Below are 14,253 nucleotides of genomic sequence, written 5' to 3'. Positions count from 1 at the left end.
GGATAGAGTGTCGGCCTGTGGACTGAAGGGTCCCAGGTTCGATTCCTCTCAAGGGCATGTACCTTGGTTGCAGGCACATCCCAACTGGGGGGCATGCAGGAGGCAGCTGATCGGTCTCTCTCATCAATGTTTCTAACTCTCTATCCCTCTCCCTTCTTCTCTGTGAAAAATCAATATATTAAAAAAAAAATAAGGTGTAAAAGAATAACCAATTACTGATGATATAAAAGGAAAACTTTTATACAGAGCCAGCTTATACTGTATGTGAGGAACTGCCTAATCCAAATTGACAAAATCGAAAGCATCTTTAATCATCACATCTATATGATCTCATGAAATACCAAGCTATCAGTCAGCAACACTATCCATCCAGTTAAAGAACAGCTGAAGTTCATATACCTGAGCATCAGAAACCAAAAGTCCTGATGAAGGAAAAATTAATATTGCTGCTCTAATACTTAGCTAAGTCTTCTAAACACCATGAATACTAAGAAAAACGAAGACAACCAAATTGCCCCCTCTATGATAAGTTGCCATTTATATAAAGGCTATACTTTTTTTCTCCCCCTGTGACAGGTAAGTCAGAGTTATTCTGAATGAAATTCAGTCTTTGGTTAGAATCTAGAGCAAGCTTGTCAAACTCGCGGTCCACAATGAATATTTTTGCGGCTCAGCCAATATAATGGTATGTAGGAAACATTTAAATAAAAATTTCATAACTTAATTTTTACAATATCCTGTTATACATAATTACTAATAACGAACTACAACGTTCACTAATGACTGATTACTATAATCGTGTTGCATTCATTTCCCTTACGCGCCTTATGCGCAGGCACACCGTTTCTCTCCACTAATACTAGCAGCAAATATTTTAGCAGTGATTGCCACATCATTAGTCTTGGACTGACTTGTTTGGTGTGCGTAACAGGAAATATTTCACTTTCAGAGAACAAGAAAAATAGTTTTAGTTGCATTATGCTTATTAATTTGTGCAGTTATTCAGTGTCTGGTAAATTAATGTTCAAGAAAAAATATTAATTTTTATTAAAATGTTCTACTACTTTATGTTAATGTTACTCATTTATTTCAGCCCTTTGTATTCAGCATGTCTCTATTGAAATAAGCCTATGTTTCTATGAAAATTGAAGCTTTTGTTTTTTTGTGGGCCACATAAACTTAAACCTTGTTTATTTGGCCCGTGCTAGCCTTTGAGTTTGACATGCTTGACCTAGAGATTTGATTTCATCTAAGTTAGGTACTTATTGGGATCAGTCTTTAAAATTTTACTTTTCACAGAGAATACATTTTTGTAAAATGACTTTGGTGTCAAACCTAGTAATAAACCTCCATAAAAACAGGTGTGTAACACTTTAAAATAATTTACAATATACTGTGGGAATATATGTTAAACAGCATCCATGACTTCAAAAAGCACACTTACCGCTTCTGGTGTCTTTCCTACAAGTACACTACCTGTCTTTTCTTCTGTTTCCATTGACTCACTAAAATGAAAAGAACCAACAGTTACTAATCTGATAAATCTCTTCCGAATAGCATATCTGGGTGATATGTTACCAAATTTAAGATCTGAACTATGTCCAAATTAAATATTTTACAAGGAAAAACGTTTAATCACTTCATAAATATTGCTGTTAAAAAAACAGAACAGGCCATAGCCGGTTTGGCTCAGTGGACAGAGCGTTGGCCTGCGGACTGAAGGGTCCTGGGTTTGATTCTGGTCAAGATCACATGCCCGGGTTGTGGGCTCAATCCCCAGTGGGGGGCGGGGGGGGGGAGCATGCAGGAGGCAGCTGATCAGTGATTCTCTCTCATCATTGATGTTTCTGTATCTCACTTCCTCTTCCTTCCTCTATGAAATCAATAAAAATATATTTTAAAAAAACAGAAAAGGTTCTAATAAGACAGACATGGTTCAGTTATTGAATTTCCTCCAAGTATATTCATAAAAATATACAAAGCAATTAACAAGATTAGAAAAATGTATGAGCAACAAAACCAGGTGACAAAGTATCCCCCCCAAGTTCCCCAAACAAAGATGGAGATACACCATCAATAGCTTACAAAACCAGTTTGATGTGAAGCAGTTGGGCTGCAATAACTCTCTCTTTTTTAAAAATATCTTTATCGATTTCAGAGAAGTAGGGAGAGGGAAAGATAGAAACATCAATGATGAGAGAGAATCACTGATTGGCTGCCTCCTGCAGGGGATGGAGCCCACAACCTGGGCATGTGCCCTGACCAGAACTGAACCATGACCTGGTTTATAGGTTGATGCTCAACCACTGAGCCACACCAGTTGGGCTGCAACAACTCTTAAAACTAACCAGCCAACACTCCCTTCTAAGTTGAAGCACTATACTTTGAGGAGGAAATGCCGAGTATAGAATCCAAATTAAAAAGAAAAAAGGTCCAAATAAAAGTGAGAAAGAAAACAGAGCCAAGAGATCTCAGAGCATAAAACGCCATTTGTTTAATACTTCACAACACAACAGAAGAGGAAGTTCTAGAGGGATGTGAAATTACAAAAAGCATCTTAAATGAGACTCTTTTGTAAAAGTTTAGGAAAATCTAATTTCAGGGAAGATAAGTCACAGAAAAGGTCAAAGTAAAATCCCATAAAATACTGTAAGAAAAAAATTTTCAGAGGAGGTAAAAGACATTTTAAAAATTATACAAAGTATAAAAGAATATTACATATCAGAAACAGAAAAACTCAGAAATGAAATAGAACTAGGGGAAAATTAGAAATGAAAGAGGAAAAATATAATTTCATAAATGAAGATTAATTCAGAAGGAACATATGAGCAAATAACTATGACACAAGAAAAGGAGACAGTAAGGAAAAAATTTTTAAATAAAAAAGAAACAAACTAAATGTTATTCTACAAAGATCTGGAACAAATTAAAGATGTTCATTTTCATCACTTCTATCTAATAATGTATTGGAAATGCTAACCAACGCAGAACAAGGGAGAAAAGGTATAAAAGTTATAAAGGAAGAATTAAAATTTCTAGTCACAGATGACATGATTCCTATGTAGAAAATTCTATGACAGGATCTATAAAAAAATTTACTAGACCTACTAAGTGATTTAAGCAAGGTTAGTATACAAAAATCAATTGTATTTTTATATATTAATAACAAATAATTGGAAATTGAACTTTAAAACATACCACTTGTAACAACTCCAAAAACCTAATATACTTAGTAATAAACTTAAGGAGATATGTGCAAAATTTCTGCACTATAATCTACAAAACACTGCTGAGAAAAACTAAATTAAAGACATATGTATATTTAGTTCTAATAAAAGCACAAAAAGCTGAGAATGTTTCGTATTTCTAAATACCTAACTCAAATCTTTGAAATCTAGCCCACCTGCCCCTCCTGAGGTTTATAATTTATTGGATTAGATGGCAAACATGCTGCCCTACAGGCCCTCCCTGTCAGAAAATCACTTTCACTTCTTTCCAGAAGGGTCCATTTCTCTGCTTTTCCTTAATGTGCCAAGCACCGTGCAAAACAAAACAGCTTTAATAAAACTTTACAATCTATGAAAGCTAATGGTAAAATTTATTCTTAACATATGCAGACTATGAACATTCCATCTATTCCCAAAATAAAATAAAGATTGCTCAATTAGTTCTGATGCAGAAAAAGATACTTATACCTGTCTTTCTCTGATCCTGGAACAGTACCCGTGTTGGTGGATCCAGGCACAGAAGGGATAGGGGTGCCAACAGTTCGAAGATTCTGGATTACAGATGACAAAAACTGCTGGCTAGCACTTTCATACAAATCAAAACAAATCTGATAAGCCATCAGGAGGTTGTCTTCCTTCACCAGTTTTTCTAAGATATCACTCACAGCCTGGGGATCATCTAAGAAAATTAAGCACTGAAATGCAGATAAAGAACAATTACACAGTAATTGGAAACTGTCTATAAGATACTACTTTAGAGTGACAAACAGTCAACATATAAGAAACTTTAAAATATAAGCATAAGCAAGTTGGGGCAGACTAACCAGCTATTCTAGCACTCTACTTCTAATCCTGGCATAAAGTTTTCCTGAAAATGGAATCGGCCTTCCAAGAAAAATCCATACAAATTATATTCACAGCTCCTAATACTGTGCCTGGCAATTAGCAGTATTCAATAAGTGGTTGATGAATGAATCTTGGCTTCTTTAAATCTTACTCATAATTTACATTTATGTGATCCTTAACTTGTAATTTCTGTTTTACCATAAATTGTAGTAGTCATTCACTCATTTAAAACACAGTGTATTGTGCTTGGCCAGGACAAGATGCACTAAAATGACCATTCTGAAGCATTTCTCTAACTACTCTTATGATCTGCCATGTTTTAACAAAATAATTGGAATATGTTAGAATTTTTCTTTTAAGAATTAATTTAAAATTTCTTGTTCCTTTTAGTAACAAATAACTCAATTTTAGAATGAACACATAATCAAAGTTGTTACAAATTAAGAATAGGAAAGAATGGAAAAATAAAAAATAAATGGCAAGTAACAGGGGACTGGCTTAATGAGGCAAATACATCCACTAAATGACTACTACACAGTCAAGAAAGAGTTAGAACAAGCGTTTCTGAAGAGTTAGAACAAAAAATGTTAAATTGAAGGACATATCTAATTGGTACTATTTCCCTCCAGCAAAGGGAACTTGGGAGCTAGAAGAAAGGGGTAAAAAGAATTTTCACTGCATACTCTTTGATTCTTTTTGAATCATGTGAATGTATTATTATTTGTTCAATATATATCTTAAAAATATAAATTTAAAAAGTTTTAAAGGTACAAGAAATAAGAGCTAAAAAAAAAAAATCCTTCTGAGGAATAAAACTGAAGTACACAGAGGAAGAAGGCTGAGGACAACTGCTGTTTTATATAAATTTTTGAAAACTACTTAAAATGCAGTATTAAAAACTACTTAGAAGCAAACAAAACTCCAAAAATCTACATAGAGAAAACTGAAAAGAAATACACTAAAATGTTAAGTTGACTTTGGGTGATACAAATGTGGGTATTTTTCTTCCAGCTGTTTGTTTCAAACTTACTTTAAAAAGCATTTTTTAAAAAGCATTAAAAAAAGATGTATTAATCTACGTTTTAAAAATGTATACAGGATGTAAACACATACTGAGAACACATTTAACAAATACAATGTATGATAAAATGTTATGCTCTAAGCAGACTACAAAGATTTACACAGTATGACAATTGTTAAAAAGTAAACCCATGTGCACTTCCAGCCAATAAAATATAATATAGCCACTGAAAAGAATGAGGTAGTGCCACTGTGCTAATAAGTGGGGGACAAACTAATCTATGCATTACCTTTGAGAAAAGATCTAGGAAAGGAAAAGATATATTTTTTGTTTTAGATTATTTTATGTACTGTCTGAATTTTTAAAAAACGTGTAAGCAAATTCATACATGAAAAGAGGTAAGTATACACATATGTGTTTGGGTAATGAAACCAAAGATAATTTTACACTTGAAATTCTTTCTAGAATGATATAACATAGATATACTATTTTTATGTTTTCATCTACCTTTCTTTTTTAACCTTCATTTCTAAAATTTCCTTAAATGCTTGGATTATTTAAAAAATATAAAAAGTATACAGGCAGGATATAAAAGATGATGGACGAAGACTTGACTTGAGGTGGTGAACACGTTAGTGTACAGATGATGTGCTGTAGAAGCATGCACCTGAAACTTATGATTATGTTAACCACCAGCGTGACTCCAATAAATTCAATAAAAAGGGGGGGGAAGGGGAAGAATACATAGAAAGAATAGATTATAATAAGCTTTTAGTTTTGTGAGATTCAGTTCTTATAGGTAAAAAGGAATGTAAACTATATGCCATATCTTTATAGGGCTGTGGTGAAGATCAATTGAGATAGTAATGCAATCAAATGTAATATTATGTATTATAGTGAGGCACAGCCCAACAGTACAATGTAAAGTAATATAATATAATTACCTGACAAACATTGATAAAATCGGGTTTCTCCAAGTTCATGTAGATTTTAACTAGAACTCTTAGTACTTTATTCCGAAACTGTTTATTCTGCATTAAAGACATGCAGAGCTTGAGGCTATAAGCTAGCATTCCTGAGACATCATTCTGAAAGAAATAATTTAAAGATATATTATAATCTGATTACATTACAAGCAGGCAAAGTAGGTATTGTTTCATAAAACAAGTTTTATCTATATAAAGACGTACACTGGGATGTCAAAGTAAGATGCATTTCTTACTCTGCTTTATTCTTTTTTAAAACATTTATCACCCCCTTTACGTTATATAGAGGGGGTAGGCAAAAGTAGGTTTACAGTTCCTCTGTAATTATTTGCCTCGCTGCCTATTCCTCCAATGTTCCATTTGGGCAGGAACTTTGTTGTTATCTCCAATGCCTAAAATAGTCTGGCACATAGTAGGCCAGTGATGGCAAACCTATGACACGTGTGTGAGAGGTGACACGTGAACTCATTTTTTTGGTTGATTTTTCTTTGTTAAATGGCATTTAAATATACAAAATAAATATAAAAAATATAAATCTTTGTTTAACTATGGTTGCAAATATCAAAAAATTTCTATATGTGACACGGCACCAGAGTTAAGTTAGGGTTTTTCAAAATGCTGACACGCCGAGCTGAAAAGGTTCGCCATCACTGTAGTAGGCACTCAAAAGAAAAAATCTTGGTTGAACAAATGAAAACAAGTATTTTCATTCTATTCACATGAAAACAAGGAGAGGGTATAACTACACAAAAATGAAACAGTAAAACAAGGGCCATTCTATCACATTGGGTAGTTCATTCATTTACTCATTTAAACAAATCTTACTACTGCTACTCAACATTGCCTTGAGCTTTGGGGATACAGTAGTGAACAAGGCACAAAATACCTGTCCTTATGGAGGTTATAATCTGGTAATAAAGATAGACATTAACTGCCTAATAATACAATCAATTAATTACTATAGTGGTGAACACTATGAAAAAAATATAGGTCTCCAAGAGATTAACAAAAGAATTGGATCTAGTCTTTGCAGTAGGGATTGAGGAGAGTATGGGTGGCAGGAATTGATGGAAAGCTCTGTAAACAAGTGACAGTTCAGTTGAACTCTGGACCTTGAACAGAAATAAAGTAAGGAAAATAATTTTGGCAGAGGCATTATTTTTGGCAAGGAGAACAAGGCAGGGTACATTTAGGAGCTAAGAGGAGGTCAAATGGCTGGAGTGCAGAAAGCTCACAAATGGAGAATAGCAAGTGGACATGCAGATCAATGTCCACTCAACTCAGTCTTGCATCTTTCTGACCATTTTGATTGATGATTTACAATTGTCATAATTATTGCAAAATATTCCCAACCAGAAATCCAGTTTGTAATTTTAGTCATAAGTCTAAGAATATAGCAGTGTATCAATACAGTCTTCTTAGAAAGGGCAGGATAATTAATTCAACCTCCTCATGCAAGACTTTAAAGGAATAAAAACAGTAAGATAAAAGTAGATTATTTGGTGAACACAAAACACAACCAAGGTTCTTATATAAATTATAAAAATAAAGCATTAGGGCAAAAGAGCACCTTATTATTTCTAAACCAGATTTTCTTTTTACTACCTATGAGATTCTATTTTAATAATTTCCTTTGCTGATTCCCCACCAAAAACAATCTCTAAAATCATATCATCTACCCACCGACTCCAAGATAGTCTTTTCAAAGATATCCAGTCTTCGTGTCTCCAGAGCAATGCCGATAGCTTGCTTATATTTGTGATCATCCAGACATCGCTGGAACATTTTATTCACAATGCCTTCCAATCTCTGATCAATTGGTTTTCTTTCTCCTTCAGGCAAATCTGCATTTTCCACGCACTGTTTGGTATAGTGATCAATGCATTTTGCTATGAAGAAAATAAAATAACTGATTACCTTGTAAATTGGGCCAAACTACTAGAAAGGACAATGTCAACATTTATAATCATAAAAATGTATGGGATGACTGTAGAGTAATAAGCACATTTCAATATTTTTAAATGCTAGAAGTTATACATTCAAATTAATATTCTTCCCTTCGTAACAGTTATATTGGAGGGCTACACATTAATTTAATGAGGCTGATATTATTGAAAACATTTCTATCTTGTTACTTTATTTTGACCAAAATTATATTAAACAACTTGACTAAACTACTTACTCAAAAGAGCTGGCTACAAATAGCTGTTTTACTTTCAAAAAACAAACACGTGCTATTATTGATGATATTTAAAAAGACCTATTGTAGCAATTATCACATGGCAATAAATTATTAGACTTCTTTACAATAATGAAACTATTAGCTCCTTGAGAAAAGTGACTGTGTCTAAATCATCTTTGTAGAATAGTGGTAGATGACCTGAATTGTGCCACAGGTTCTAGAGACAATTCTAAAGATTTCCAAAATAGTCATTGTCTCAATGTGAGGTGGGTAAGAGCTACTCACACTCCCTCACCCCAGGAGTCTAAAAATTCATGTAATGGCGTATGTGCACAAGTTGGCTTTCACATTCACAATAATTTGGGTGGAAGGTGAGGATGGAGCCACATACTGAAGGGTGCCAATGGTGCACTTCATAAAAAACACTTAAGACCTAGCCAGTTTTTCTCAGTGGTTAGAGCATCAGCCCAAGGAATGAAGGGTCATGGGTTTGATTCGTCATTGGCATGTACGTTGGTTGTAGACTTGATTTCTGGTCACGGTCTGGACGGGTGTAGGAGGCAACCAACTGACGTGTTTCTCTCACATCAATGTTTCTCTCTCTGTCTCTCCCCGTCCCTTCCACTCTCTCGAAAAATCAATGGAAAAAATATCCTCAGCTGAGGATTAACAAAAAAAACCACACACACAAAATAAAAAAACCCAAATAAATAAAAAACCCACTTAAATTTGTTTACAATTTATACCATTTTGTAATCACACCATGAACTTTTTAGGAAAAAACAAAAACAAGAATTTCCCTAAGCCTTCTTCTACCTTCATATTGGAAGATAGCTACCCATTTTGACTGACATATGCAATAGTACCCTCTCTACTAGTATAATTCATTGCCTTGTCGCTATTTCCTTTAAAGAGAAGAAAAGCTACAAGGACAGTTGCAAACTATAGCCCCAGGAAACAGAAATGATTTGAACTACCATAAAGAACTGCTGTTGAGCCTGGCTGGTTGGGTCTGTGGTTGGGTATTGACTATGATCCAGGAGGTCATGGTTTGATTCCCAGTTGGGGCACATGCAAAGGTTGCAGGTTTGGTCCCTGGTAGGGGACAGGAGGCAGCCAATCAATGATTCTCTCACATCATTGATGTTTCTCTCTCTCTCACCCTTCCTCTCTGAAATCAATAAAAAAATATTTTAAAAAAGAGGAATTGCTGTCCACTAGATGACCCATGTTAATGGATCTATACTTCAGGGGAAGCAAAGAACTTTTTTAAACTAGAATATACCACATTAAGGATCCATTCAGGTAGAACTATACGGGTTCAGATACAGTTAAGAACAAAGTGGCAGTCACAAAACAGACCTTAAACAATTCTGGCTGCAGAAAATCTTCCCCAGGCCCTAATATAAGCTTTTTGAACCAAATGTAGTTAAGTGAAAAAACATTATCCCTACCCATTAAAGAGGAACCTGAGAATTACAGAATTCAGGGAATTTTCCTTAGATTATAACTGAGGAAAAAAAGGTACATACCAGTTTTAAATCTGTGCTCTCACTTAGCAGGTTTATGTCATAACTATATCCCAGAATATTCCCAGCAGGTCTTATCATAACTGGGAGAAGATTTACTAGTGTTGAATTTTCTGATAGAAAGCCTTTCCCAGTTTTTATTTTGTATATCCTCTCATAAATTCCTCAGTTTAAAAAATATTTGTTCTAACAATTCCTATAAAACTAGAAGTGTGAGCCCCATGTCCACATAAAGAAAAGCAAACAGAACTCGCCTGTTGACCAACAACCACTTTCTATAAGGAAAGATAAATGATGTTTAGAGACAGGGAAGGCATCTACCACCTCACAACCTTATTCAGACCAAAAGTCCTATTTAAAGCATGATTTATAAAATAAGAGCTTTGCAAGCACTTGCAGATCAATACTGTAAAAAAATTATCAACATTCTTCAAATAAGAGAAAAAAGATAAGGAGATAAGTGTAACTCCTCACATTTAACTTAATGTAGGTAAATGCTCTAGTTTCAAGTAATATGTATGGTCTATTCTTTTTAAAAAATATATATTTTATTGATTTTTTACAGATCGAGCCCGCAACCAAGGCATGTGCCCTTGACCAGAATTGAACCTGGGACGCTTCAGTCTGCAGGCCGACGCTCTATCCAGTTAGGGCCAGTCTATTCTTTTTAAAATATATTTTTATTGATTTCAGAGAGGAAGGGAAAGGGAGAGATAGAAACATCAATGATGAGAGAGAATCATTGATCAGCTGCCTCCTGCATGCCCCCAACTGGGGATTGAGGCTGCAACCTGAGCTTGTGCCCTAACCAGGAATCAAACTGTTACCTCCTGATTTATAAGTCAAGGCTCAACCACTGAGCCATGCTGGCCGGAATGCACGGTCTATTCTTTTCCTTTTGGTATGGTCTATTCTTTAAAAGGGGGCTGGGGAACATCCGGCCAGGCCATGTAAGGCCCTCGAAATCATTTGGTCTGGTCCTGCCACTGAATTAGGGGTGAGTTAATTAAATGTTTGATCAAGTAAAGCAGGCTAATTTAATTTGTAAGTTGATAATTTTTTGTGGCCCTCAAATCTATATATAAAAGCCTAAGCAACCGGCCGACAGCCTGGTAGCTATGACGTGTACTGACCACCAGGAGGCAGACGCTCAACACAGGAGTGGAAACCACAGGCATGGAAACATGGAACAGACTGATGAATCTCAGAGGGAAGGGAAAAGGGCGGGAAGAGATTAACCAAAGATCTTATATGCATACTATAGGCCCGGTGCATGAATCCCTTGGCCTGGCCCGTGCCCTCTCCCAATCCGGGACCCCTTGGGATGTCGGAGAGCCGGTTTCGGTCCGATCCCCACAGGCCAGGCTGAGGGCCTCTAATGATGTTATGAATATCATTTAATTTGTTATCTATACTAATAAAAGGGTAATATTCTAATCAGGGCAGACATCTTCCGGATGACCTTCCAGATGTCCTTCCAGACAAAGCTGCGTGGCTGCAAGGGCCAAGGCACAGCTGCGAAGGGCCCAGGCTCAGGACGGCAGTGGCAGCAGCCTCAGGGTAATGGGGGCGGTGCCTTCCCCTGATCCGCCAGGTCACCTCCCGCAGAGGGAGGCCAGACTGCGGCTTAGGCCAGGGGCCGAGTCAGAGGTGGTTAGGAGCAATCAGGCTGGCAGGGGAGCAAGTTAGGGTTGATCAGGCCAGCAGGCCCCGCAAGGTAGGGGCGATCAGGCAGGCAGGCAGAGGGGTTAGGGGCAATCAGGCAGGCAGGCAGGCAGGCGAGTGGTTAGGAGCCAGTGGTCCCAGATTAGAGAGGGTGCAGGCCAGGCTGAGGGAGCCTCTAGTTAATAATAATCTGATTTAAGTTTCTCATGTAACAGTATGCTCATTGGGCTAGAGATAACCATATCACTGAGATAACTAACTCTGTTAAGTTAGCTGTTTCAGAATCATTTTTTAGATTCATTCTTTTTTTTTTTTTTCAATATATTTTATTGATTTTTTACAGAGAGGAAGGGAGAGGAATAGAGAGTTAGAAACATCGATGAGAGAGAAACATCGATCAGTTGCCTCCCGCACATCCCCCACTGGGAAGTGCCTGCAACCCAGGTACATGCCCTTGACCGGAATCGAACCTGGGACCTTTCAGTCCTCAGGCCGACACTCTATCCACTGAGCCAAACCGGTTTCGGCTAGATTCATTCTTAAAATGTTTTGTGAGGTGTCCTCATCATTGCTGTTATTATCACTGTTCATTATGATAAAAAAAATAAAACACAGAATTGGAAATTAGATCTAAAAAAAGCCTGCATAAAATTATTGGAGAAAGATTACCAACTTTCAATTAAAATAAAATTTGGCAACAACAAATATAACTCAGAAAAAAAAGATGCCATATACACTAGAGCAAGAAAGAAGCTGATAAGATAAAGCATTAGTACATGGAAGATAATTACCTATAATAGTCTCCACATATTCAGAGTTATCATTGACATTGAAGAGGTCCCCTGCTCCAAGTGCATAATTCAGAGACTCCTCAAAAGCCCCGAGGTGATAAAATACTTTAGATGCCACTAAGGCTGCAAACTGCCGACTCCGGAAACCTTCATCTTCATACAAAACTTCTCTGAAAGAACAGGAAGTATAGGTTTAGTTCAAACTCTGGTTTTCCTTAAAAATCCCAAATCTAAATATTCAAGCCACGATTTAGTAGCAGCAAAATTCTAAATGAATATAAACCACAAGACCCACATTTATAGATATGTTAAGTTGTTCTACTTTATTTCAATTTATAGAAATAAACTTCTTACATTTTGTCTACAGACTCAGAAATTTCTGCCCAGAAGTCATTGACAACTGCATTCAATTTGTGTAGTGCAAATTCCTGTAGAAGATAAAACCAAAATTCAATTTTGAGACAGACTCAACATTACACTTCCTTAAAAACGTTTCCAACAAATCGATGGCTAAATTGTCATATTTACTAAAACTTTTATTAATCTATGACAAATATAAAAACTTACCAACATATTTTCTCTTCAGTTTATACATTTCCTTTGTCTTCAATCATCAAACATCAGACTACCATATAATGTCATGCCTTAATATAATGAATATTTTTTCTTCATTGAATATACAAGGTTGACTTGAGTTGCTAGTTTGAATATATGTAAATGAATTCAGGTGTCTAGAGCCACTTGAATTATATTCCAAATTTTTGTCAAATGAAAATTTAAAATATGGGACACAGAAGGAACAAATTTTTACGTGTTGTTGATAAACTGAGGAGTGTGGATTTATGGTGTGGGGGGTGCTCAGGTGCCATACTGAGGTTTATTTGCCTTAGTTTTGTTAAACTCTAGGGAAAACCAACTGCTATTCTCAAAGCACTGTCCTCTAGGGCTAGATTTCAAATGACTGGGTATAGGCTGGGCAGAATGACTATTTTATTTTATTTTTTAAATTTAATATATTTTTTAAATTTAATATTTTATTGTTGAAAGTATTACACATGTCTCCTTTTCCCCCCGACTGACCTCTCTCAGGCTGCTCCCGCCCAAGAATGTCTATTTTAAATGATGGAAGATATACAGACACCACTAAATTTAGAGAGCTTCACCATATTTGTACTAAGCCAAATAAATTTTCCTTCAACTCATACCTTAAGCTGCGGTTCTTCTTCATCCAGAAGAGAAATAATTCCAGCTATAAGACAAAAGATATATCCTAATTATGAAATATATGATAAGAGAGAAACTAACTTAGTAAAAAATATGATAGTTAGAAAAAAAGTATTTTTTGAAGGGTGACTTCAATAGAGGAATTATTATTTTTCTTTAAAACTATAAAGGTTTGTATTTCAAAGTTTAAGAATTAACTGTTATCAAACTCTCATAACACAACATATATCACACTGTTTGCCAAATTCAGTGGTTTTCAAAGTATGATCCCTGGACCAATACCATTAGCATTACTTGGGAATTGGTTAAAAATGCAAATTTTTGGCCCCTATCCCACATCTACTGAATCAGATATTGTGGGGATGGGGTCCAACAATGGGGCCACAAGCCTTCCTAGTGATACTGATGCTTGCTATAGTTTGAAAATCAATGACCTAATTTACTGAGCAAAAAGGGAAACTTTCCCATATTCTATCCTATATAATAAAACCCTAATATGCAAATCGGCCAAACAGTGGACAGATCATTCACTGATGCACACTGACCACCAGGGGGAGCACCGCTCAGCCAGAAGCTGGGCTCATGGCTGGCAAGCGCAGTGGAGGTGGTGGGAGCCTCTCCTGCCTCTGCAGCAGCGCTAATGACCCCTCTGAGGGGTCCTGGACTATGAGGGTGCAGGCCAGGCTGAGGGCCCCCCTCAAGTGCACGAATGCCATGCACTGGGCCTCCAGTAATATTAGAATAATATTAGTCACAAAATACACCAACAGTTAGTTATATAG

General features: G+C 36.1%; 1 protein-coding gene across 2 annotated transcripts in view; it reads right to left on the bottom strand.

Annotated features, from left to right (window-relative positions):
• Positions 1 to 14,253, bottom strand: part of PSMD1 (proteasome 26S subunit, non-ATPase 1) — an 86,359-nt gene that overhangs the window by 66,036 nt on the left and 6,070 nt on the right. For both annotated transcript variants that reach the window (XM_006760414.2, XM_006760413.2), the window contains exons 2-8: positions 13,453 to 13,496; positions 12,602 to 12,675; positions 12,248 to 12,417; positions 7,764 to 7,969; positions 6,039 to 6,182; positions 3,696 to 3,922; positions 1,445 to 1,505 (exon numbers count right to left, since the gene is read on the bottom strand). In XM_006760414.2, coding sequence (XP_006760477.1) covers positions 1,445 to 1,505; positions 3,696 to 3,922; positions 6,039 to 6,182; positions 7,764 to 7,969; positions 12,248 to 12,417; positions 12,602 to 12,675; positions 13,453 to 13,496 — 926 coding nt within the window. The remainder of the gene's footprint in view (positions 1 to 1,444; positions 1,506 to 3,695; positions 3,923 to 6,038; positions 6,183 to 7,763; positions 7,970 to 12,247; positions 12,418 to 12,601; positions 12,676 to 13,452; positions 13,497 to 14,253) is intronic.

Source organism: Myotis davidii, unplaced genomic scaffold (genome assembly GCF_000327345.1).
Source record: "Myotis davidii unplaced genomic scaffold, ASM32734v1 scaffold370, whole genome shotgun sequence".
NCBI lineage: Eukaryota > Metazoa > Chordata > Mammalia > Chiroptera > Vespertilionidae > Myotis > Myotis davidii.
Note: the sequence above shows the minus strand (reverse complement) of the source record. Positions and strands in the feature narration are given on the sequence as shown.